General features: G+C 51.0%; 1 protein-coding gene across 1 annotated transcript in view; it reads right to left on the bottom strand.

The window, feature by feature from the left end:
- TMPRSS13 (transmembrane serine protease 13) overlaps positions 1-24,692 on the bottom strand; it is a 113,340-nt gene that overhangs the window by 76,407 nt on the left and 12,241 nt on the right. Inside the window, exons 2-9 of the mRNA XM_004712850.2 lie at positions 23,433-23,742; positions 22,141-22,245; positions 14,719-14,841; positions 13,671-13,800; positions 11,669-11,761; positions 10,643-10,686; positions 8,564-8,726; positions 7,039-7,211 (exon numbers count right to left, since the gene is read on the bottom strand). Coding sequence (XP_004712907.1) covers positions 7,039-7,211; positions 8,564-8,726; positions 10,643-10,686; positions 11,669-11,761; positions 13,671-13,800; positions 14,719-14,841; positions 22,141-22,245; positions 23,433-23,742 — 1,141 coding nt within the window. The remainder of the gene's footprint in view (positions 1-7,038; positions 7,212-8,563; positions 8,727-10,642; positions 10,687-11,668; positions 11,762-13,670; positions 13,801-14,718; positions 14,842-22,140; positions 22,246-23,432; positions 23,743-24,692) is intronic.

The following is a 24,692-nucleotide window of genomic DNA, read 5'->3' as shown; positions in this document are numbered from 1 at the left end:
TTGCAATACTGAAGGTGTTCGCTGGTCTCTGTCCCAGCAAGTGGTTGCAATACTGAAGGTGTTCGCTGGTCTCTGACAAGAAATTTGGAAGACAGCGCCCTGCCCAGCCAATCCATGGAAAGAAATCTGTATTAGTGCCCATTGCAAAGAAAGCTAATGAAACAGAATATCAAAATGTATCAAACAATGTCATTAGCAGGAATTTACTGAGATAATTCAAAAATGTCTTCAGCAGCACACCAACCAGGAGCTGTATCAAATTCAAGCTGGATTCAGAACAGGACATGGAACTGGGGATATCATTGTTGCTGTCAGAAGGACCTTAGTTGAACACATAAATTATCAGAACGATGCTTACCTGTGTTTCATTGACTATGCAAAGGCATTTGACTCTGTGAATCCCAACAAATTAGGGACAATACTGTAAAGAATGGGCGTTTCGGAACACTTCATTCTTTATACTCACAAGAAAGCTGTCCATAGACCAAAGGACAGCCATCCCAACAGAAAAGGGGGGCCTGTGTGGTTTAACATCAGGAAAGGTGTGTGTCAGGGTGGTTGGTGTCTTTTGACTACACCCATTTCACCCGTATGCTAAACAAATAGTCTGCGACACTGGCCTCTAGGAAGAAGCCTGCAGCATCAGGAGCTGAGGAAAACTCATGAACAACCTGTGCTGTGCAGGTGGCGCTCGCGACTTTGCTTGCTGAAAGTGAAGAGAACTTGAAGCGCTTATTGATGAAAACTGAAGACTACCTAGGAGTAGCAAATGATCATACTTGGACCAATAGGCACTATCATGATTAACAGAGAAAAGAATGAGATTGTCAAGGATTTAATTATACTCTGATCCACACTCAACACCATGGTAACAGAGATCTTTAAAATGCTAAAAAACAAAGATGTCACTTTGAAGACTAAGGTGCATTTGGCCCAAGTCGTGGTATTTTCAATGGAGTATATGCTTGCAAAAGTTGGACGATTAATAAGAAAGACCAGAGAAGAATTGATGGATGTTTTTGAATTATGATTTGGGGGAAGATTTCAAATACACTAACAATTCTTGGAGCCTTGTTTTTTTCCTAATGCCTTCAGTGTGGCTTGGATTTCCTCCTCAGTACCATCAGTTTTTGATCACATGCTACTTCTTAAAATGCCTAAGGACTTCTGGTGGTCTAACAGGCTACATACTGACCTGCTAACCACAAGGCCAGCAGTTTGAAACCACCAGCCACTCTACAGGAGAGAGAGGCTGTCTGCTCCCGAAAAGACTGAAACTCTCAGATGGCTTCGAGTCGGAATTAACTCAATGGCAAGGAATGTGTTTTCATTCATTCATTTCTTTGTTTTAGTGGCTGAACACGGACCAATTCTTCTTGGTTCTGTGTATTCCATTTATCTTCTTTTGATGCTTCCCACACGAGTCAATATTATCCCCATTGAATCCTTTGATACTACAATTCGAGACGAATTTTTCCTTCAGTTCTTTCAGCTTGAGAAATGCCAAGCACGTTCTTCCTTTTCGGGTTTTGAACTCTGGTCTTTGCCCATTTCATTGTGGTGCTTTGCTTTGTGTCCTGGAGCCACCCTTTGAAATCTCCCGTCCCATTCCTTCCCCGCTTCCTCCTTTCACTATAGCCATGTTATGTTCTACAGCAAGTTCCAGGGTCTCTTGTCCATCCACTTTGGTCTTCTCTATCTTTTTGAATGACCTTTTTCTTGAATGACCTCCCCCCCCATGTATTATGTCCTTGATTTATGTCATTCCACAACTATTCTGGTCTTTGGTCATTAGTGTACAATTTGTCAAATCTATTCTTGAGATGTTCTCTGAATTCAGGTGGGATATACTTGGCTCTTGCTCGTTTATTTTCATTTCCTTCAACTTGAACTTGCGTATGAGCAATTGACAGTCTGTATCACAGTTGGCTCCTGACCTTGTTCTGACTGGTGATATTGAGCTTCTCCATTGTCTCTTGCCACAGATTTCATTGATTTGATTACTGTGTATGTATTCCATTCAGATAGAGCAAGGTAAATGGTCACCATTGATGTTTTCAGAAAAAAATAGTACTTAAAATGAGTAAGTCGTTGGTCTTGGAAATTCTGCCGTGGCAGCTGGTGATGTTGCTTCTATCACTAAGGCCATGTTTCCAACTGTTGATACTTCTCACTTGTTTCCAACTTTCAGATTCCAGTCAGTAGCAATTTCCAATGCATCTTGATTCCAAGTGTGGTCGATTTCAGATAGCAAAAGTTAGTAAAACTCTTCAGCTTCTTTATCTGTGGCATTAGTGGCTAGTGCATACATTAGAAGCATGGTCATATTAATGTATCTCTTTGTGGATATATAGGCATTATCCTTTCAGCAACTGTTGTATTTCAGGATATATTTGAAGTGTTCTTTTTGAACAATTATTGTAATGACAGTCCTCTTTGTCATTCAGAGCCCGGTAAACCATATTATTGTCTGATTCCACATGGCCAACCCCAATCCATCTCAGTGCACTAATGTCTAGAATATCGATCTTTATGCATGTCATTGAATTTTTGACAACTTCCAATTTTCCCTGATTCCTATTTTGCATGTTCCACATTTCAGCTATTAATAGATGTTTGGACATGTTCCCTCTCATTTTATGAGTCACACCACATCCGTAAATGAAGGACCAGAAAGCTTTATTCCATTTATACCACGAAGGTCGGCTCTCCTTTGAAGAGGCAGGCAGCTCTCCTGTGGTTGTGCTTCCAGCATCTTCTAGCTCAAGGGGCTCATCGTCTGGCACGATGTCAGACAATGTTCCACAGCTTTTCCTAAGGATTTCAGCAGCCCATTTTTGGGAAGTGTGTGGTCTGTTCCCTCTTTCCAGCCTAGAAGTGCCACTGAAAGCTGCCTGCCTGTTAGTATTCGAAGCACCGATTCCATGGCTTCCAGCCTCACAGGAACATCCAGGCCACCACAGTTCAATAAACTGCCAAATCAGTGGTGATCTTCCAGGTGGTGCTGTGGGGTTGTTGTCAGGGGCAATCAAGTCGTGACTTGACACACAGCAGAACCCTGCTCTGTTCTGCGCCATCCTCCCAATTGTTCTTATGTTTGAGTCCATGTTGCAGCCGCTCTGTCCATCCATCTTGTCCAGGGCCTTCTGCTTCTCCTTGCCCCTCTACTTTACCGAGCATGACATCCATTTTCCAGGCTCTCGTCTCTCCTGATAACAACGTCTCACCATCCTTGCCTCTAAGGAGCATTCTGGCTGTACTTCTTCCAAGACAGATGTGCTGATTCCGTTGGCAGCCCATGGTACTTTCAGCAGTCTTCACCAACACCACCGTTCAAATGCATTGGCTCTTCTTTGACTCCCTAGTTCACATGCATTCGAGGCGACTGAAAATACACGGCGTGAGCCAGACGCACCTGTGGCAGCGTCTTGAGAGTACGTTGTTAGTTGTTGTGCAATCCATCCTGACTGACTCATGGTGACTCCCGGGTGTGCAGAATAGAACTCCTCCGGAAGCCTTTCAGAAACAGATTGCCAGGCTTCTCTGCCAAGGCGTCTTTGGGTGAGTTTCAGCTGCAACCTCTTGGCTAGAAGTTGAGCGCTTAACTATTTGTAACACCCAGAGATTCCTGAAGATGTATGCACTTGTATGTAGCCCACTGCATGCTTCCTTTGTTTAAGGGTGAATTCATTTACTGGTGAGTTTTCACAAGTCTTCTCAGAGAGCACTGCACTTTGAGGTGCTTGGCCCTCGTGTGATTTTTTAGGAAAGTCTGCCCTGATTTCTAAGCCCAAAGTTAGGGACATGAGATGACCATATAACCGAAGGGATTCCAAGACAGTCCAAAGGGTCCGTCTCAGGCCAGCCTGCTCATTCTCTGGGGACTGCCAGGGTCTGACGAGGGACTGGTATGCTATGGGAAGCGCCTTCCAGCCTGGAACAGTTTTCATTTGCTCGTAGAAATTATTGAACTTATTTTGGAATTCCAAATAATATTGAGGAGAGTAGGCGGGGGAAGAAGTAAGACCTGGGTATTTAGCTAAATGGGTTTTAACAGGTGGATGAGGCAGACTTCCTTTTAGAGGGGCTCAGGTGGCAGGGTTGGTGGAGTGCGGGCCCTTCCACTGTCCCAGGTCCCACACAAACAGGAACAGAGGATCCAGCAATGGAGGCAGGCTCAAGGACAACAGGTCCGAGTCCGGTGGGCGTGGCTCTAAGCCAGCCCCGCCCAGCCCCGGGTTCCTCCTCTGTACAGACCTCTGATGCTCTTATTATTCTGACTCCTGACACAGTGAACATGCCAGAAAAACACTGTTGAGAGCCTCAGAGAACACTGGCCTAACTAGAGTCCCCCAAGGCTTCCGGAAATCCCAGTCTGTCCAGGGAGACATTCTTCCTGTCTTCCCTACCTCTACATCCTTGCTTAGGGGCCGGGAAAGATCACCCAGCCCTTTCTTTGGGGTCCCTCCCAGACCCATTCCAGCGCTTTCAGAACCCACTTTACCTGTCCTGCTCCAGGAGAGCCTGCCTAGCCTGCTCAGACTGAGTAGGTGTCCCATGCTGCTTGCCTCCAAAGTTCTCCTGCCCACCTTGAGTCCAGCATCACTGACCTCTCCCATTCGTGTCAGTCTTTACACGGGCTGTGCCCTGTGCAGCTGCACCCCCAGGGCCTTTCATCTAGTCACCAGACTCCCGCGCCAGAGGAGCGAATCGGTTAGTGCCCTCATGAACGAAAGGAACCTCCTTTCACATCCTCAGCCCCCAGTGATCCATCTCCTCAGACTTTTTGCAGCACTCAGAACCTCCTTGGGTCATTAGCCGCCACTCCCTAGCAACGAGCTGTTTGAATGTGAGCTTCTCTTGCCTCCCCTGCCAGGTAAGGGATTTGCCAGTCAAAAGAGCCAGACGGGAGGAGCAGTCTTTGGAAGCCAATGGGGCCTGCATCCAATTCCAGGGCTACCTTGGGCAATTCTCTCATTTCCTCACGGGTAAAATGCCTGCCACTGTGTGTGGCCCCTGTCAAGTGCTGGGTAAATACCAGACAAACAATTCAACCTGTATTTAGAATGACTGAGGTCGGTATCCAAGTCCCAGCTCTGCCGCCAGCTTGCAACATGCGTGTGCGGTGTGTTGTCTGGGGCATCCTTATGTTTGCCGCCAGCTTGCAACATGCGTGTGCGGCGTGTCGTCTGGGGCATCCTTATGTTTCAAGCTCTGGGCCTCGATTTTGCCAGTTGTAAAATAGTGGTGTTAGCTGAAGTGATCGCACACCCCTTTGTGAGTATTTCTGCCATTCTGAGGCTCTGGAACACCAAGACAGGCCCCCAATAATAATAATAATAATAACAGTAAAAGATGAAGGCCGAGAAAGACCTGGGAAGTTTTGAGAGTCAGAGGCAAAAGAGACCAATACTGTGATATTGAGGGGATCCACGAGTAGGTGCTTGGAGAGACACGCAGGCTGAACAGGTGTGGGAGAGGGGGAGTGTACCCATGAATACACACAGGTTTGGCAGGAGATAGTTTTTCATGTGTATGTTACCTTGGCTGCAAATCTACCCATGAATGTGGCGGGGTATAAAGAGGGAAAAGTCACGTGAGCTTCTTAGGCATAACCAGACATCTCGAGGGATGAGCCCCTGGGCGTGGGGACCAGCACCATCATCTGGGGCCGTGGTTCTCAACCTTCCTAATGCCGTGACCCTTTCAGACAGGTCCCCATGTGGTGGTGACCCCCAACCATCACATTATGTTTGTTGCTACTTCATCACTGTCATTTTGCTACTGTTATGAATCAGGCGACCCTTGTGAAAGGGCCATTCGACCCCCATAGGGGTCGAGACCCACGGGTTGAGAACTGCTGGTGTAGGGGGACACCGGGGTCAATTGGCATAACATTATTCACAAAGACTGTTGTAGTAAGGATCAAGTAGGGTCTCAAAGGCTCGAGAGGAGCCATCCAAGATGCAACGATTGGTCTCTCCCTGTCTGCAGGAAAGAACGGTAATGAAAGGTCATCACAGACTGTGCAGACATTTAGATCAACGAGTGGACCACACACCCATTAGCCTCCACAGGGCTGAAACCAGAAGAACTAGAGAGTGCCCAGTTACCACGACCAACTGCTCTGAAAAACGTCCATTAGAAGGTCCTGGATAGAGTAGGAGAGGACTGTAGCACAAATTCAAATGCATAAAAGAGTTCAGGCAGTGGCAGTACTGTGGGGGTGGGGAGGGGAGGAGGGTGAAGGGAGGGCGGGGTGGAAAGGGGGAACCTATTACAGAATCTACATATAACCTCCCCCCTGGGGGACGGACAACAGAAAGGTGGGTGAAGGGAGACATCGGACAGCATTAAGATATGACAAAATAATAATAATTTATAAATTATCAGGGGTTCATGAGGGAGGGGGCAGCAGGGAGGGAGGGGAAATGAAGACCTGTTACTAAGGGCTCAAGTAGAAAGCAAATGTTTTGAGAATGATGATGGCAACAAATGTACAAATGTGCTTGACACAATAGATACATGTATGGATTGCGATAAGAGTTGTATGAGCCCCCAGTAAAATGATTTAAAAAAAAAAAGAGTTCAGGTTTAGTGGTTGGACAGAGACTGGTGGAACTCCATTGCACCCCCCTACTCTACCCCCCCCCCCACACACACACACAAGACCATGGCCCTTCTAGTCAGATCTGGAAGTGAATTTACCCCCGTGTTAGAATAAGCAACCATTTAAGATCAAAGGGCAGCAAGACAAACTGCAGGGAGTTAGGAAAGATGAGGATTGGAAGCAGGAAGCACAGAAGGATAAGTACAGTAATGATAAGTAAGGATACCATAAGAGGGCGCCAGAGAGGAGCTGACACACAATGCGTAAGAAAACCCATGATCTGCTCCAAAAACCTTCACCTCATTCAACACACACACACACACACACACACACACACACACACACACACACACGAGAAAGATGCTGCTGCCAAGTACAAGGACTGGGAGAGGCACCGGCTGGGGTGCGGCCAGCACGGGTCCACTCACCGGAGAGGGTCAGGGGCCTGGAGAGCCGCATGAGGGCGATGTCGTAGTCGTCCTGCTCGTCCGTGTAGTTGCCGTTGATGATGATCTGGGAGATGGAGGCTGCCTCGGGTAGCTGGTGCAGATTGCTGGTGCCCGCGTACACCTTCCAGCCGTCCAGCATCTTCTCCCGGGTCCTGCAAGCACCACGCGGGACAGCGGGGTCCAGGTACAGGCAGAGTGCACGGGGAGCCTCTTCTACACACCCAGCTCAGGAGGCAGGGAGGTGGACGAAATGACCTCTAGAGGGAGCCTGCTATCATGGCCCAAGGGTCCAAAATGATTGCTCACCCCCCTTCTCCCTGCACACTTCTGAACTGGCCTCTCTCCCTTTATCATGATGGAGAGGTGAGGAAGTGCTCTTTGCAGCACACCACTATCTCCTCTGCACCCCTAGGTGGCTCAGCTGCTGACCACAGAGTGGGAGGTGTGGGACCACTCAGAGGTTCCTCAGAAGAAAGGCCTGGCTTTCTCCTTCCAAAAAACCAGCCTTTGAAATCCCTCTGGAGCACAGTGCTCCTCTGACATCCACTGACCGCTCGGAGCGAGGCGTGCTGGGAACCAGTAACTGCTAATCTCCTCGGGGCCCTCCCTGGGAGCAGAGAAGGCAAGCGCTCAGCCGCCAGCAAGTGTGTCCGCATTCAGAGACAGAGACTCAGGTGGGACAGGGTATCCCCAGGGGAGTCAGGGCCCTCCCTGGCTGCAGCCACCGGAGACGTGGCTGGCTAGCCACTGTCAGATGCCAAGGGCACTGGCACTACCCTCACTTCCTGGGACAAGATCCTGGTGGGCTTGGGCTTCTCTCTGGAAAGTGCCAGTGTGGGAAGCAGCAACAGAATCTCCTCAGGGCCAGGCTCCAGGTCCTTCTGCTCCTGTTTTCCCCCCCCCCACCTCCCCCCGACCCACTGACACCAGTGACTGATGGTGGATTCTGACGCAGGGGGACACCACGGGCATCAGAATAGAACTGCCTTCCTGAGGGCTGCCAGTGCCTGGTTTGGGGGAAATCGACAGGCAGGCCTTTCTTTTGAGGCTTTTAGAGGTCGACTCAAACCACCAACCTTCTGATTAGCAACTAAGCATGTGCACTCCCCTGTGGGGTAGAGGTTGTGTGCTGGGATGCTCACCCCCAGGTTGGTTGTTCGAGACCACTAGCCGCCCCGGGGGAGAAAGAGGCAGCATGCTACTCCCTTGAAGAGTTGCAGGCTCAGAAAGTCACAGGGGAAGTTCTACCCTGTCCTACGTCACTGTCAATGGCAGCGAGTTCAGAACAAGTACCGCCGCCCCCCTTTCATGCGCCCAGCATTGCATACCAACTGCAAATCACGGTCCTTGAGTGACTGTCAAGCCAGGCCACGGCTCCTGGCCAGTGGGCATCAAAGTCACACCCAGAGTCCGCCTCCATGGGGAACTCAGTCTGATCTCAGCCCTTCCTTAGGACTCCTGATGCCAGGCCAGCACCAAGTCACCCACCCACTCGTGCACTTACACAAAGAAGCAGTGAGCGGCCGTGAGCACCCACTGGGCGTCGATCAGTGTGCCCCCGCAAATGTGGGTGGTTCCATAGTGCAGACTGACTTGCCAAGGCCACCTGCTCTCTGAGGCCAGTGCCCCGCCCACGATGCGCCCGGTTATGGCTCTCAGTCCACAGTCTGCGGGGGAAGTAGAAGAAATAAACCCAGCACCCTGTTTCTCTAGTCTCAGCCATGCTCCCCAGACCCTGAGAGTCTGGGCGACCCCATCCCGAAGTCACCCTCCCACAGGGACTATGGCTCTCACTCAATCTGAGGGAGCCCCGCTGTTTGCTGCCCAAGTGGAGCTGCCACCTGGTGGCTTAGCTTGCCAGGCCCATCCAGTGGGGACCTTTTCCCCAGGCTGGAAAGGCTCGCCTGCTTTTCTTTTAAAATCAATGCAACCTTCCTCTAGTTCTTAAACACTTCCTCCCCCCAACTATCATGATCCCAATTCTACCCTGCAAACCTGGTTAGACCAGAGGATGCACAGCGGTACAGATGGGAACTGGAAACACAGGGGAATCCAGGACAGATGAACCCCTCAGGACCAGTGGCGAGATTGGCAATACTGGGAGGGTGAAGCGAAGGTAGGGTAGAAAGGGGGAACCGATCACAAGGATCAACATATAACCTCCTCCCTGGGGGATGGGCAAAAGAAAGGTGGGTGAAGGGAGATGCCGGGCAGTGTAAGATAAGATAAAAAAATAATTTATAAGTTGTTAAGGGCTCATGAGGGAGGGGGAGCAGGGAGGGAGGGAGAGGGGACAAAGGAAAATGAGGAGCTGATTCCAGGAACCCAAGTGGAAGGCGAATTTTGAGAATGATGAGGGCAACGGATGTATAAGTGTGCTTTACACAATTGATGTATGTATGGATTGTGATAAGAGTTGTATGAACCCCAATAAAATGATTTTTAAAAAATCAATACAATCAATGTGTGCCAGAGCCTTGGACACAGTGCCAGGGATTCGGGTTTCATTTGTGAATGCCAGGGCTGGCTGCCCACGGGAGCTCAGGAGGGCCAATCCAAAGCATGATGACGGGGCTGGCTACCAAGCCACTATGTGATTCAAAAGATGGAGTAAAGACACTTCCCATGACACAGAGGATGGGTGTGTGCCCACAGGGTTCCCTGGTGGGTGAGTTAATCGTTCTGGACCGAGCCCTCCTACACAGGGATGAGCAAGGAGAGCAGCCCTGGGAGTGTGTTCAGACTCATGCCTTCTGGTCTTTGAGGAGAGAAGGTGAGGAAGCGGCAGAGGTCTGAGGGGGTGGGCACTGTGTCCCACTGTCATTCCTGAGAACACAATCCTTGGGGAACAGATAAAAGACCCGAGGTCAGATACCCGCTCATCGCCTGCTAGCGGTGCCCCCAAAGCCAGTGAAACATTTCAGGCCCTGCACCTATCGGTGGGAAGTCATGCCCCCCTGGAGGGACCCCTGGTGCCACAGTGGCTGCTAATCAAAAGATCGGTTGTTCGAACCCACCGGCTGCCCTGTGGGAGAAAGATGTGGCGGGCTGCTTCTGCAAAGAGCCCAGCCTCACAGCCTCTGTGCGGACTTCTGCTCGGTCCTGGAGCATCCTCATGAGTCAGGCTGGACTGGCTTTGCGGTTATGGGTTTGGGAGTGGCATCTGCCTCATAGGGTTAATGGAGGACTGTTTGTAAAGAGATGGGCACAGTGCCTTGCATGTAGACCATGGGCACTAAAGGTTGGCTCCAGATCTCAATCTTGGTCTAACTCTATTGACACATGAGCTCTAGGCTGGCCTGGAACCTGCTCTCCCAGTCCTCTGCCCCCTGCCCGCAATCCACAGGCTCCGACGGCTTCCTTGGGATGAGAGAGGCCGTGGCTCCAGGTTCAGTGGACAGGGGGTGACGCTGCCCAGAAATGGCCTCAGTGCCTCCTAAGACCCCCAGCCCTGAAGCAGTCCTTCCAGACAAGCCCCTCTTCCTGCACGAACCTGCCTGGTCAACCATTTCCCCCAGGAGGGCACCGTCCCGCCCCGCTGAGGCCCACCCTACACAAGCCCAGAAGTAGAGCATCTTCTTACGGGCACACTGGAGAGACACGTAGTGCTGGGAAGGGCAGTCGGACCTGCAGGGAGACACAAAGGTGGGAAGGGAGACATATGAGCCATCTCCTCCTGGAAACCAATCCTGGGGGACTCCTGCTCAACTCCTGCCCCATTTCCAAGGACACCGCCCTGGGACAAGGTGGTGCCGATTCTGCTTTTCTTCTCTCCATGGACTAGGTCCTCCACGGGCTTTCTCCAGACACGGGGGGACCGAGGGCGCAGCCTCTCTGCTCCCTCCCCAGCTTTCTTGCGGCAGATGGCACACAGGGACCAGCTTCTTGACCTTTGAACCATGACTGCACAAGCCCAGCCGAACAGGTGGCTCACTGGCCTTCTGACATAGCTCCTCACTGCGCTGTCAGCAGCGGGGTGGGCAACCCCACCTGGCGGCAACCCCACCCAGCACAAAGCAGGCCTCCAGGAGGCAGCCACTTCTCCTGCTCTTAGCATCTCCACCCCCACCCCCACCCCCCAGATAAACAATGCCAGCGGATGGAGCGCCCCTCTGCCTCGCCCTCCAGGGGGGTCTGCAGACCAAAGGTCACAGAGGATGAAGAAAAGAAGGACGTGTCTGTCACTGACCACTTGCATCTAGCCCTCCCCCTGCTGCTGAGCCTATGTTCCCTCCCCAACATCAGTGATGCTACCCCCTACCCTACCCCAGTCCGCTCCCAGCAGCAGTTTTCAGTCCAAGCACCTGGCTGACTACAGCTCCAGGACCTGTAGGTTTCCTAGTGGCCCCTGGAAACCAGGTAAATGTGGGGGCATCTCTGATCTTGAGATTCTCTCTGCGCTAACCCTAAAACCAGAACTTGGGCATCAGGAGGCGATGGGGTACATGCAGACTCTTTCTGAGCTGTCCTTGGACATTTATGATGGGCTCCTGGAGGCTGAGTCCCAGAAGGGTCACGGGACATGGATTTCCGGATGCTGCAATCCCCTCGTGCCCCTGCTCAGAAAGGGACCCCTCAGAACAGTCAGCCTGGCCTGCCCTCACCACACCTGTAGAGGCTTTCTTGGATGGTGGAGTTGTAGTCGGAGATTGAGAAGCTGCTAGCAACGTCTCTATGGGCCACGTCAGCCGTCCGGTAAGCACTGCAAGGGAAGACAGGGGAAAAGAATGAGTGGTCACCTTGAGCAGACTCTACCCCCAGCTCCTGGTTAGAGTGCCCACTGCCCCTGCTGATGGGGCCAGGCTGTAGTGGTCTGGATGGTGGCCACCTCCTAAAATGCAGAAGTTCAGGTCCCACCCACATCGTCCACCGCTGACCCCACGACCCCTGTGCATCAACCCAGTAGTTCTCAAAGCCTCGGACCAGAGGCAGATTCTTGGGCTTCACTCTAAGACCTTCTGAATCAGAGACTCATGCTGGGGCCCAGCCGTTGGCTTTAATAGGCTCTCCATGTGTCTCTGCTTTGATGTACACTCATATGGGGGAAGGGCCCATCTATCCCCTGTCTGGTCTAAGTGTGGACTGTGGAGGAACAGCATCAGCATCACCCTAGACCTCCTGAATGAGACCTTGCATGTTAAAGACCCTCAGCTTCTTGGGTTGTCTAATTAAGTTGGATCATCTTTAGACTGGTTGAGTCTACTGGGTCTCTGACCTCACCTATGAGCTTGTGCTCAATAGATCCCCTCTCTAATCCCAGAGACTACGACTCAGTGGATCAGTGTTGTTACAAACTTCTGGGGTGATTCTGATGTGGATGACATATGGACCACTATCTTCCGGGAACTTATGTCCATTTCAAGACTGTGGTGTACCCTAGCATGAGACCATGCTTTCTCACGTGTTCCTCTGCCCAGGGTACCCTTTCCTCCAGGCTCTGCTGTCTTTCTCAAGTGCAACTAGGAGCCCTTTGCACGTATTCTGATAAGCACACCTCACATTCGTTTAAGCATGCCTCGCTCACACTACACTAGAAACTTTTCAAGGGCAACCAGCCTGTCGTGTGCCTTTGTGTCTGGGTGCCATATGATACCTGGAATGTAATAAAAGTTTAATGAGTGTTCTCTGAACAAACGGAGTCATTGATAAAGGAGATGGGACAAATGTCTGTGGTCTTCCCATCAGACCCTCCTAGTCCTCCTTATTCAGACCAAAACCCTAAGGTGGAGGAGAGCTGGTTCTAGGTTCTAGCTCCCCAACCCTACTTCTCCAGGAGTTTCTTCTATAGAGAGCTCAGTATGATATTCTAACCCCTTCTGCCCACAACCTCAAACACAGGTGAACCCCCAAATGCATAGACCAAGAGGGACACTGGAGCTGAATGTGTGGCCTGTAAAATAGCCACCCCTTCAATGGAAAGGGCATTGCTCAGCAAGCCCCTTTCCCTCACACCCACTCTGGCTTCTTTTTTAATTAATCATTTTTATTGGGGGTTCTTACAGCTGTTATAACAATCCATAATTCAACTGTATCAAGCACACTTGTATATACGTTTCCATCATCAGTTGCAACGCATTTTCTTTCTACTTGAGCCCTTGGTATAGCTCCTCTCCCCCGCCCTCCCCCACCCTTGTGAATCCTTGATCCAAAGAGCCCCAAATCTGAGGGCATTTCCTGGCCACGCCTACCTCATCACATTCCCTGCCTGAATCATCCTAACCCAAGCCACAACTGTGACAGCCCGAAGCCTACTAAAGATCTTTGTATCATCTGAGCTTCTATTCCCAAATGTGTGAAGACCTCCTCATTGGTCTATGCATCTCACGAAGCCTCTGTGGCCATTGGACGTGACCATGGACATCAGGGTGCTTGAAGGCAAAGGATTGTATAGGAGTCTGATGTTATCTCAGCCCCTCCTCTACAAATCACTACTCCGGCTTCATGGAAACAGTTTACTATAACGAAGTAAATTCCCAGCGCCATTATCCCTTTGAATAACTCAAGGGCATCCTGAACTTGTGCCTCGGGCCTGGTTCTCAAGGGCTCTTTGAATAGGTTCCAGCACAGAGCCCATGGGCTGCAGGAAGCTGGGCCCTGGGAGTCAGACTTACCTCTCAAAGCCCAGCTGTTGGCAGGTCTTCTCCGAGTAGGAGTTATTCCAGCTGTCACTGCAGACAGGAAGCCACTTGTGGGAGGTTGCAGAGTAGACTTTAAGCATTGACTTGTCCCAGTCAAACCTCACTGCAGGGCAAGAGCAGAGCAGGGCAGGTCTCAGCACCCGGGAAGCCTCATGCTTCCGGGGAATGAGCTGACTAAGGCTCTGAGAAGTCCTGTCCAGAAGCAGGTTCCAGGGAGTGATGGGCAGTCCGGGCTTAGAACCCCAGGAGCCTCAGGAGGAGTAGAACTAAGGCAGGGGCTGGGGCAGCTGGGAAGCGTGCCGTCTCCTGGGATCCAGGACTTATTGTGAGGAGAGGAGGAAGCACTGCCAGGGGCCAGCGCCTCGAGAGGACAGAGACCTGGTCCAATGAGAAAGTGACCAGGGAGAACACAGTCTGCACGGTCCGACTGTGTGCTCACAGGCTTAGACACAGGGGCTCTCAATCATGTGCTGCTCACATGTGAGCATGCAGTCCATGTAGGTCGAATGGGCCCAGATGATGTACACACGCGATGGACACTCCACAACAGGGCTACATGATCAAATTGCAGGTGACGAGAGCAAAGAGAGCTCAGGCAGCATTGTGATGGTCATCTAGGCCAGCAGTTTGTAAAATGACCTTTGTGTTGGAAGCCATGGGGATGAGAAGGCAGCGGTTATCTGGTAGCTAGTAAAGAGGAGGTACAGCCCCATCCCTGTACCTCCACATCCCATAGCTTCTTCTGGCCAAGCTGCTCTGCGTTGACCAGTCTGATATTGAGACCATCCACTTTTAGTGGAGAACTCTTAGCCTTGTCCAAATCACTTGACCAACTAAACAACAGAGCCCCAGAAGGTAAGTGACTTGCCCAAGTCACACAGCACTCAACCCCAGGTCTGCTGTCACCAGGAGCTGGTCCTTTAAGCTTCCTGCCCACCGCCTTGTATTTGAGCTGATGGACACTTTCCACCAGTTTGCAGCCATCAGAGGACGGCCACACACTTCTGCACGGGCTCCTTACCGCAGCCTAGCTCGTCACTCTTGAGCTTGCAGTCCACCACCCCGTCACAGCGGACAGTGTGCTTGGGGCAGCTCTCCGCCGGCTCCTTGTACTTGATCCCTACGGGCCCCCGCCAGAAGTAGACTGGAAAAAAAGAAGCAGACAGCTGTGGTCGCGGACAGTCTTAGAGAAACAAGACGCTACGTAGCCCAAGACCCAAGGGGTTCTGAGACACCGACCTGCAATCCCTCTTGGACTCTGGGGTTCTCGTTCCCCATCTGTATGGAGAGAAAGGCTGCTCAGGAATTCTCCAGAAAGCTCCTGCAAGCAGGCCAGCACCAGGCAGACTCGAGCAGCCAGCCAGCCAGCGAGAAAGAGGGAGACGTGTCTGGCGTTGGGTACTACTCTGGATGCTTCCTTGCCCTGTGCGGTAGCTTGGGTGGTAACCAGAGAAACAACGTCCTCCTCCAATGTCCGCTTCTCAGCATCTCTCTGTGATCCTTCCACTGTGTGCATGACAGAGTCCCAATAGAGAGGATTTCTACCTTCACGGTAGCACACATGCGCCTATCACCCGTCCTATTGTCTTGAAGGACATCATCCTTTTGCTTCAAAGCCCTTCGGTGGCTTCCTTTCTCTCTCTCCCCTAACCAAGACTTGCTGCCTGTGCTCCGTACTTGCTCAACTACCTGTCTTTGTACCTTGAAATATCTTCCCATTCAACGACGAACCCTAGGTGGTAGATTTTCTAGGCATGTCTAAAAGAAAACAAGCCATATGTACACATCTACTTCATGTCACTTTATTGTCATAAGATCTCTGTCACCTCTACTTCCTGGTAAAAGTTCCCCTTGTATGGCCAAGCATCACCTCTGCGTAACCAACCAACTCCTGTGCCAAATCCTTACCCTACCTCTTCTCTTCAGCTGACTCTTTGGCTCCCACGCCTCCTCCACCCTTCCTCCTCCAGGCCTCACCGTGCTCTCAGTCACCCAAGGCTAAGGTTTGAGACCCCCTAGTTGCCCACCACCTCCAACTCATCTGTCAGTGCATTCACTATGGTGGATTGCTTGTTGCTGCGATGCTGGAGGTTATACCACCAGTATTTCAGATACCAACAGGGTCACCCATCGGTTAGGTTTTAGCAGAACTCTTGGGCTGAGACAGACTATGAAGAAGGCCCAGGGAAAGCCTCGGGAGTCCCGGTGAGCCATTGTATGAGAGCGCTGGAGGAGGAGCCCCTCAGGTTAGCGGGTCCTCAAAAGACAAGTGCGAAAGAGCTGTCTTCCCAAACAGAGTTGACCGGAGGGACTCGGAGGGACTTTGGGGACTTTCATTGCTGGTGTGGCATGACTCAAAACGAGAAGAGATAGTTGCAGACATGCATTCGTAATTGCAGTGTGAAATATATCAAGTATGAATCTATGAAAATTCAAGTTGTCAAAAATGAAATGGAAAACTAGTAGAAAGAGATATCCTAGGCATTAGCAAGCTGGAATGGACTGGTACCAGGCGATCATATGGTCTACTGTGCTAGGACTGACAAATTGGAGACAAACGGTGTCACATTCAATGTTTGTCAAATTAAAAAAAAGTTTTAAGATAGATCCTGAAGTACAGCGCTATCAGTAATAGACTATCCATACATTGAATAATATGACTACTATTCAAATGTATGACAAAGATGAAGAAATTGATGATTTCAACCAACTTCTGCTTCTGAAATTGATAAAACATGCAGTCAGGATGCTTTGATAATGACTGGTGATTGGGATGTACATTGAAAACAAAACAGAACCCCAAAACCCTATTAATTGAAAATACCTTTTTCAATACCATAAACTGGTGGGGCATTTGGGTTACACATTGTACTGCTAACTGCAAGGTTGATGGTTTGAACCCCCAGTTTCTTTGAGGGAGAAAGATAAGGGAGTGCACTTCCAGGAAGACGTACAGCCTCTGTAACCCTGTGGAGCAGGGTTCTTACTCTGTTTTATGAGGCTGCTGTGAATCCTGAACTGAAATCAACTTGACATCAGTAGTCTTTTTCATTTAAAAAAAATTAGTTATATGTGTGGATCTTGCTGGATGGGATACATACACTGGTGGGAAAAGACCATGGAAAAGCGCAATATCATCAGTCAGAACAAGGCCAGGGGCTACTGTGGAGCAAATGTTCGGTTGCTCATATGCAAGTTCAAGTGGAAGGTGAAGACAATTAAAACCAATCTGTAAGAGTCAAAGTGCAACTTTGAGTACATCCACCTGAATTTAGAAGCCATTTCAAGAATAAGTTTGGCTGATCGACCACTAATGACCGATGACCAGACAAGTTGTGGGACGGCATCCAGGACATCAGACATGAGGAAGCCAAAAGGGCATTAAAGAGACCGGAAAGGAAGAACAGACCCAGATGGATGTCAGAAGCGATTCTGAAACTTGCCTCTGAGTACAGAGTAGCTAACACAAATGGGAGAAGCGATGAAATGAAAAGTCAGACGGCAGATTTGAAAAGGTATCCTGAGAAAGTGCAGCAAGGTGTTCTAGCTGGAGGTGTAAAGCACAAAGGAAGAGCACACTCAATATTTTTTAGGCTAACAGAACTGAAGAAAACTCAAAGCCTCAAGTGTGAATACTGAATGCTTCTATGCGCAAATAACTCTAGTTGTTGCAGGAAGCATAAAAAGAAGGTTGGAAGAACACAGAGAGTCACTGTACCAAAAAGCATTGCTTGATGCTCAACCATCCCAGGAGGTAGCAGACGATCAAGAACCAATAGCATTGAGGATGCAACTTAAGCTGTACTGAAGCTTCAGTGAAAAAAAAAAAAGAAGGTTCTGGAATTGACAGAATACTCAGGGAAACGTCTCAACAAAACAAATGACAAAGCACTAGAATTGTTCACTTGTCTGTGCAAGAATTTTGGAAGACAGTTACCTGGTCAACCAGCTGGAAGAGGTTCATATTTGGGCGCATTTGAAAGAAAGGTGATTCAATGGAATATGAAAATTATTAAGCAATATAATTACTATCACATGCAAGTAAAATTTTGCCGGAGATCATTCAGATATTACTGTAGCAGTTCATCGACAGGAAATTGCCAGAAAGTTAAGCTAGATTTAGAAAAATGAGGGACATCTTTATTGATGGATCTTGACCGGAAGCATAACATACTAGAAAGATATTTCCCCATGTTTTATTGACTCCACAAAGGTATTCAACTGTGTGGATTATGACAACCTACGGATAGCCTTGGGAAGAATTAAGAATTCCAGAACAAATAATTGTGCTCATGTGGAACTTCTACATCGACCAAGAGACAGTTGTTCAAACAAAACAAAGGGGATATTGCTGGGTACCGCGAATAATCTGAGACACCGGACCATATGCAGGAGACCACGGTCTTGGGATTGGAGGAAGACCGTGATGTGCAGATGGCGCGGCCTTGCTAGCTGAAAGCAAATGAAACACGAAGCACTTACTGACGAAGAGCCAAGGCTGTCACCTTTTGGATGCTTGCACTTGACATCCCAAACCAACCCACCGTCATGGAGTCGATGCCTACCCTAGGGGACAGGGTAGACCTTTCCCCTGTGGGTTTCTGAGACGGAAACCCTTCACGAGACTATAAAACCTTGTCTATCTCCTGTGGGGCCGCTGGCAATTTTGAATTGCTGACCTGGTAGTTAGCAGCCCAATGCATAACCACGACACTCCCAGGCTCCTCACACCTCAGCAAGAGCCTCACACCTGGACCAACACGTGACAGCATGCTCAGCGGCGACAAGACTGAAACTATCAAGGCTTTTATTTCACTCTGATCCTCAGCCAACCCCTACGGAAGCCGTCCTCCAGAAATCAAACAGCCCCTTTCATTGGGCAAATCTGCTGCGAACGACCTCTTAACGTATGAAGGAGCAACGAGCTCTTTGAGCACCAACGTGCACCTGGCCCAAGCCATCGTTTGCACGAGAGAGCTGGACAATAAATAAGGGCATCATTGACTTCTGACTTCCCCAAAGTACATGTGAACTTGGATGGGCCAGGACTCTCAGTGGTCTGTCAGTTATCTGTGGATACAATTTGGCATTTAGGTAATGATACTCTCCCTCCTTGCATGTGCTATGATGTAATCCTTTGCAGAGGGATCACAGGAGGTCCCACCTCCTAACTCAGGTCACAGGCCTGGTCTGCTGTTAGGGGAGTCTCGCTGGGTTGTGCCCTGCATCACCTTTTATCTTCCAAAAGGTGAAAGGAGAGAGTAGAAGCAGAGATAGAAGGAAATTCTAACATCAAGAGAGAAGACCCAGGAGCTGAGGGTGTCCTTTGGAACCCAGGTCCCTCCCTGCAGAACCTCTTAGGCCTGGGGTAAGATAGATGCCAAGACCCATGAAGATCTTCAAGGGTCCACAGATGGTGAAATTAAATAAGAGCCTTCGCTCGGGTCCTTCCTGCCAGGATAGATAGCCTTCGCCTGGAGCTGGTATCCTGAGTTTAGCCTACTAGTGTCCTAGCCTGTGAGAGAATGAACATCTGGTCGTTGTGGCCATCCGAAGGCTGTATTTCGGTTTTAGCAGTCCTAGACAAGGGGGACAAAGACCCAAGAAGAATTGGTGCATTTTGTTGACGATGTTCGAGAAGAACCTGCCTTGAGGAAGGACATCCAGAGTGCTCCTTAGAAGCAAGGGGAGTGAGGCTTTGTCTCATGCGCTTGGGACAGGTTTGTAGAAGAGGCCAGTCCTTGGAGAAGGACTCCTGCTTGGGCAAGAAGGGGGGCAGCGACAAAGAAAAAGGAAGATCGTCAGTGAGCTGCATGGACCCCGTGGCTGCAACAACGGGCTCCAAGCTAGCAGGGACCACGAGGACAGTGCAAGAAGGTGTAGTGCTTCGTTCTGTCGTACACAAGGTCACCGAGGAGTCCCAGCTGATGCCACAGCACTCCACACCAACTACAATAACAACGACGATGACACCTGTCTCTGGATCTCGCCCTAGCTTCACCTTGCTGTGAGGAATCAATGTGGGAATACTTGGCACAAAAACCCCATTTAAAAAATGTTAATTTTGAAACCATCACCACCACCACCAAAAAAAAGCCCTATGAAAATATTGATGGTTTAAGCATATTCTTTTCAGCAAGTCTTGTAAGCAGAGTCAGCCAGCGGGAGCTGTCCGCTGGGTCAGTGTTAGAGGATCCTGATTCTTTATCAATCAGATTCTAAGTCCTCCCAATCTCTCAGATTTTACCATTCTTTTCTTTGGAGGCACTCTGGTGGTATAGCACGTTACTTGTTGGACTGAAAACCACAATGTCAGCAGTTCAAATCCACCAGCCGCTCAGCAGGAGAAGGAGGAGGCATTCTGTTCCCGTCAAGATTTGTGGCCTCGGAAATCCACAAGGGTAGTACTATAATTGTATAGCATCGCTAGGAGTTGGGATTGACTCACTGGCAATGGAGTACGTTTTTCCTTCTGAACTCCTTCCCTCTGCAAGCGCACGGCACCGAGCCTCAGAGGATGAGTTGGCAGTGCCCTCTCAGAAGACGGGCACAATTTCATGTTCAGAGACAGCACAGGACTCACGGCTCCAGTCCTGAGCCATCACGTACCTGCTCTGTGGCCTGAACAATCAAACCGCTGCCCTGGCTCTGGGAAGCTACAGGCCCACCTCACAGACTGGCAGGGTCTTTTGGAAACCATGCTGAAGGCCCGAAATCTATGGAACAAGCTCAGCCCTGTGCAGGTGATCTGTACCGCTCACATTTCTCATGGTCAGGTGGTAGCATTCTTGCATTGCCTGCAGCAGAGCCAGGGTGGACTCCCGGCCAAGACACTGTTACCTGTCCGTCAGTGGAGGCTTGGGTGATGCTGTGATGTGCACAGGCTTCGGCAGAGCTTCCAGACTAAGATGGGCTAGCAAGAAAGGCCTGGCAACTCAGTTCCAAAAACCAGCCAAAGAAAACTCTATGGATCACCGTGCTCTGACCCAGACTGATCCTAAGGTCATGGTGCATGGAGTCCCCATGCATGTAGGGTCAACTTGAAAGCAACTAAAAACACAAACCACAACTGTAAATGTCACAGTCTACCCTAAATCCCGCTAGAGACGGGCTTGTTCCCTATCTATTCTTCCCACCACTCTATGGGGTGCCCCTCTCCCCACCCCGGGTGCCTCTCTCCCCACCTTCCTTCTGTTCAGTGCACGGCCTGGGGGGTCCTGTCCAGCTCAGGGTGCGGAGAAATGGAGAGGGGAGGGCAGGCAGCAAGTTCAAGCAAAAGGTTCCTATGAATACCTGGTGACAGTGACTTCCTGGAACCTTTCGAGATAGGTAGGAAACCTGAGGTTTGGGAAGGGGATGAACTTGCCGGAGACACACCTCACGAGGAAGGAGCCGAGCCAGGATGCTACGGCTGGTCTGTCTCATGCTGAAGCCATATTCTTCACCAGCACAGAGTCCTCACCCGCCAGCAGCCCCGAGAGCCACGTGCTTCAATGTCTGTCTACCCTGTCCTTCACCACTCTGTGCTGCCTCCTGATGAGAAAGCTCGCCCCTCAGCCTGGCATGTAACACTCTCTGCAATGGGGTCCAGCCTTATTCAACTCATGATCCCCAAAGAGCGTGTGTCCTCCTCTCTCAGTGGGCCCCTTCTCTCTCCCCCAGGCCTCCCTGGCCCACCTATACATCCCACCTGATGCCCAGAGTGGGAACTGCTCTCCTGTCTCCTCCATCCTCAACTGGCCCCACAGCTGTCAGTCGAAGTCCCCATGCGCCAGGTTGATGCTGTTTTGACCTCTGCCCGACAGTCACCCTCAGATACAGGTGTTTGTTTCCAGCTCTGTCCCAGGAGAATGCAATCTCCCGAAGACAGGCATGGTGTGGTGTCTGTCCCCCCTCCGTTCTCTGCTGAGTTGCCCCGCCAGGCTGGATCATTGTGGTCTGCCAGACAGTCAGCCCTGGGATGTGACTACTTTAGCCCATGGACTAAGGGTTCCTGAGAGATTTGTTTTTCCTTTCAGTATTCCTAATGTTTAAGTTAAAAAAAAAGTCCTCTTTTAGAATGGGTCTTTGTCCCAGGCATGCATGGCACCTAATTTATTCATCATCACCCAGGAAAGTCAGTAAGAGACCTTGTGTACATGGAAAATGGAATGAACAAATGAATGCATGGACAAACCCCTTCCCATTTAGAGATGCAAACCTGTGCTCAGCAGGGTTACATAACTAGCTCACATTAATTTGCTCAGATGGAAGACAATTCTTAGGTGTCTGACACTCCACACTCTTAACTCTGGTCCAAGGTTATTTGCAAGAACAGCTCTCTGTAAGCAGGACAGCTTGGTGAGTTCTACCCACCATCCATCTCCCTGTGGCAGCCACCTCCCCTCCCCAACTCCAGCCAGGCAGTGCCCAGGCCCCACTGTGTCCCCTCCGTCACACTCACAGAGCAGGATGAGGGATACCACGAGGGCGATGAGCAGGAGGATGCACCCGATGAGCGGCAGCCGCTTCTGGCCCTCCTCCCAGGTGAACTTGGGCAAGCTGGGACCTAGCAGTGGGACACACAGGGGAGGGTGAGGCCGGAGCAGAGCCTGGCACGGAGGAGGCAAGAGAAGCAGACGAGGCTGGCCCACGAGGGTCCCGGGAGGACCGCTCCATCCCAGATGATGGCACCACCAGCTGCCTGCTTCCCACTGGGAAACAAAACCCCAAACCCATCAAGTTGATTCTGACTCAAAGCGACCCTGTGCCAGTACAGAGTGGAGGCTGCTCCCCAAATCACCAGGATTTTCCTTCTCTGCTACCACTGGGGGTATTCCAAGGGCCAACCTTGCGGGGAAGAGGTCAGCGCAAACCGTCTGTGGCAGCCAGGGACCTCCTGCCACCAGCGCCTCCCTTTCATTGAGCTGCTCCTCTGCGTCAGCCAGGCCCTCCCAGATGCTCTCCTCTCGGATGCTCCCAGCCACCTTGGAGCTGGGATGAAGATGCCCATGTTCTAGGTGGGGACACCGTGGTTGATGAAGTTAAATGACTTGTCTGGAGTCACTAGGTGGTGAGTGGCAGAACAGGCCCTCAGATGCAGGTGTGTCTGGCCCCAAGCCCACCGTGGAGTGTACAACTCGTCACAAGCCTGGCTGTGAAGGGGAACCCTGTCTTTGGGCTGCATCTCCAAGCCTGTGAGATCTCAGCCCTAACCCTATTGAGATGTGGGGACGGGAATCTTCTGAGACCTGGGATGGGAGGAGGGCAGCGTTAGGATGGACAGAGGTATTGCTCCATTATGGGCAGAACCAGACCTGGGCACACATTTGGCATCTCTATTTCCCAGTAAGTAGCTAAACCACACACGGAACTGGTCAAAGTCTCTCATTCCTCCTCCATCCAGATGGAGCTGCTGAAAGTGGCCGGACCGCAGGGCCCAGGGACCCCAGGAAAAGACTTAGGACTCTACCCCAGAGCCTTTGCCCTCAAAATCCAACCTGGAGGACAGCCTCTGAGGTGGCCACAGCTTTGCCCTTTGCCTGAGCCTGGAACCTCTCTCCTACCGTCTTGGGCTTTCAATCAACGGCCCCTTCCTTTTTGTGTCCATCTTCCCAGGCTCCTCACTGCCCACCCATGGGTCCCCACACTCTCCAAATGGGCCGAGGCACCTACTGTGCCAATTCTGGTGCTTCCTCTGTACCCATGGGCCGTGCCCTGTTCCCCTCGCCCTCCCCTCGCACTCTACCCCCTTACCTGAGCTTTCTCCAGCGGCCCTGGTGGGCGGTGATGACCTGGCAGGAGGTGCCCGGATGGGTACTGCCCCCACTGGTGTTGCTCTAACCAGATACACTCTGGTTGGAGAGGCTGTCGTGGATGCTGACCTGGCAGACGATGACCTGCTGGATGATGACCTGGAAGGTGATGTCCTGGTGGAAGATGCCCTGGCCGAGGCCGTCCGTGCTGGGGATGTCCGGGCTGGGGATGCCCGAGCTGGAGACGCCCGAGCCGGAGACCCCCGGGTTGGAGATGCCCGGGCAGGAGGTGTCCTTGCAGGGGACGCATTCTGAAAGTAGAGTGAAGGGCACCTCTCAGGCTCCTGGCTGCCAACCCAGCCCCTCTGTGGACCCTGCTGAGCCGGCAGATCAATGCCGGGGACCAGCAGCTACAGGGTGAGCAGCGCCGTGAGGACAAGCAGGGTGTGAGATGAAGAACCCGAGCAAAGGGAGGAGGTGAGTCGAGAGAAGCTGCTACCCCCCACCCCCCACCCCCGCTAAGTCTCACTCACAGGGCTCATAGAGGGGCACGGGGCCATCTCCCTGCAGCTGGGGGCACCTGCTCTGACTGCAAGTCTCACGTTCACACCGTATCCTCTCACTTATGTATTCAGGTTAGATGGTAGATCAAAAATATTGCTCTGCCCATGAGTTACATGTGCACAGGGCTGCTCACTGAAAGGTTGGCACTTAGAAAACACCAGCCGCTCCCCGGGAGAAAGCTGGGGCTTTCCTCCCCCGTGGAGAGGCAGGCTCCGGAGCACACGGCAGTTCTGCGCTGTCCTGCAGGCCGGCTCTGAGACAGCGCAGTTCCACAGCAGGGACTCTGGAGTTTAACCTTGACCGTGAACCAGCCTGAAAGCCGCCCTCAGACACACAGCGCCGTGGTCACACAGCTCTGAAGACTGGAGACCTACTGAAGAAGACCCTTCCGATGGTGCATTGGGTGGGCATGGATTATAGAGCTCTGAGACTGGGCTTGAAACAGGTGTCTCTGAAAGACACAAAATTGAGTTCACTCTAGATAGCAACAGATGTGGGAGGATTGTTTTTTTTTAAAAGAAAGAAAAAACAACCTCGCTTGCCTTCTTTGCATCTCGCTGTTTCTAGTAATAAGCGACTATTCTCTCCTCATTGGGCTCTCCCTCGCCCTTCCTTCTCTCTCCTCGCCACTCACTCACTCCTCACTCATTCATTCACTCCTCACTCACTCACTCCTCACTCATTCATTCACTCCTCA

This window comes from Echinops telfairi, unplaced genomic scaffold (assembly GCF_000313985.2).
Source record: "Echinops telfairi isolate 266 unplaced genomic scaffold, ASM31398v2 ScPeMD7_7463;HRSCAF=8501, whole genome shotgun sequence".
Taxonomy (NCBI): Eukaryota; Metazoa; Chordata; class Mammalia; order Afrosoricida; family Tenrecidae; genus Echinops; species Echinops telfairi.
This window is presented reverse-complemented; position numbering and strand designations above follow the sequence as displayed.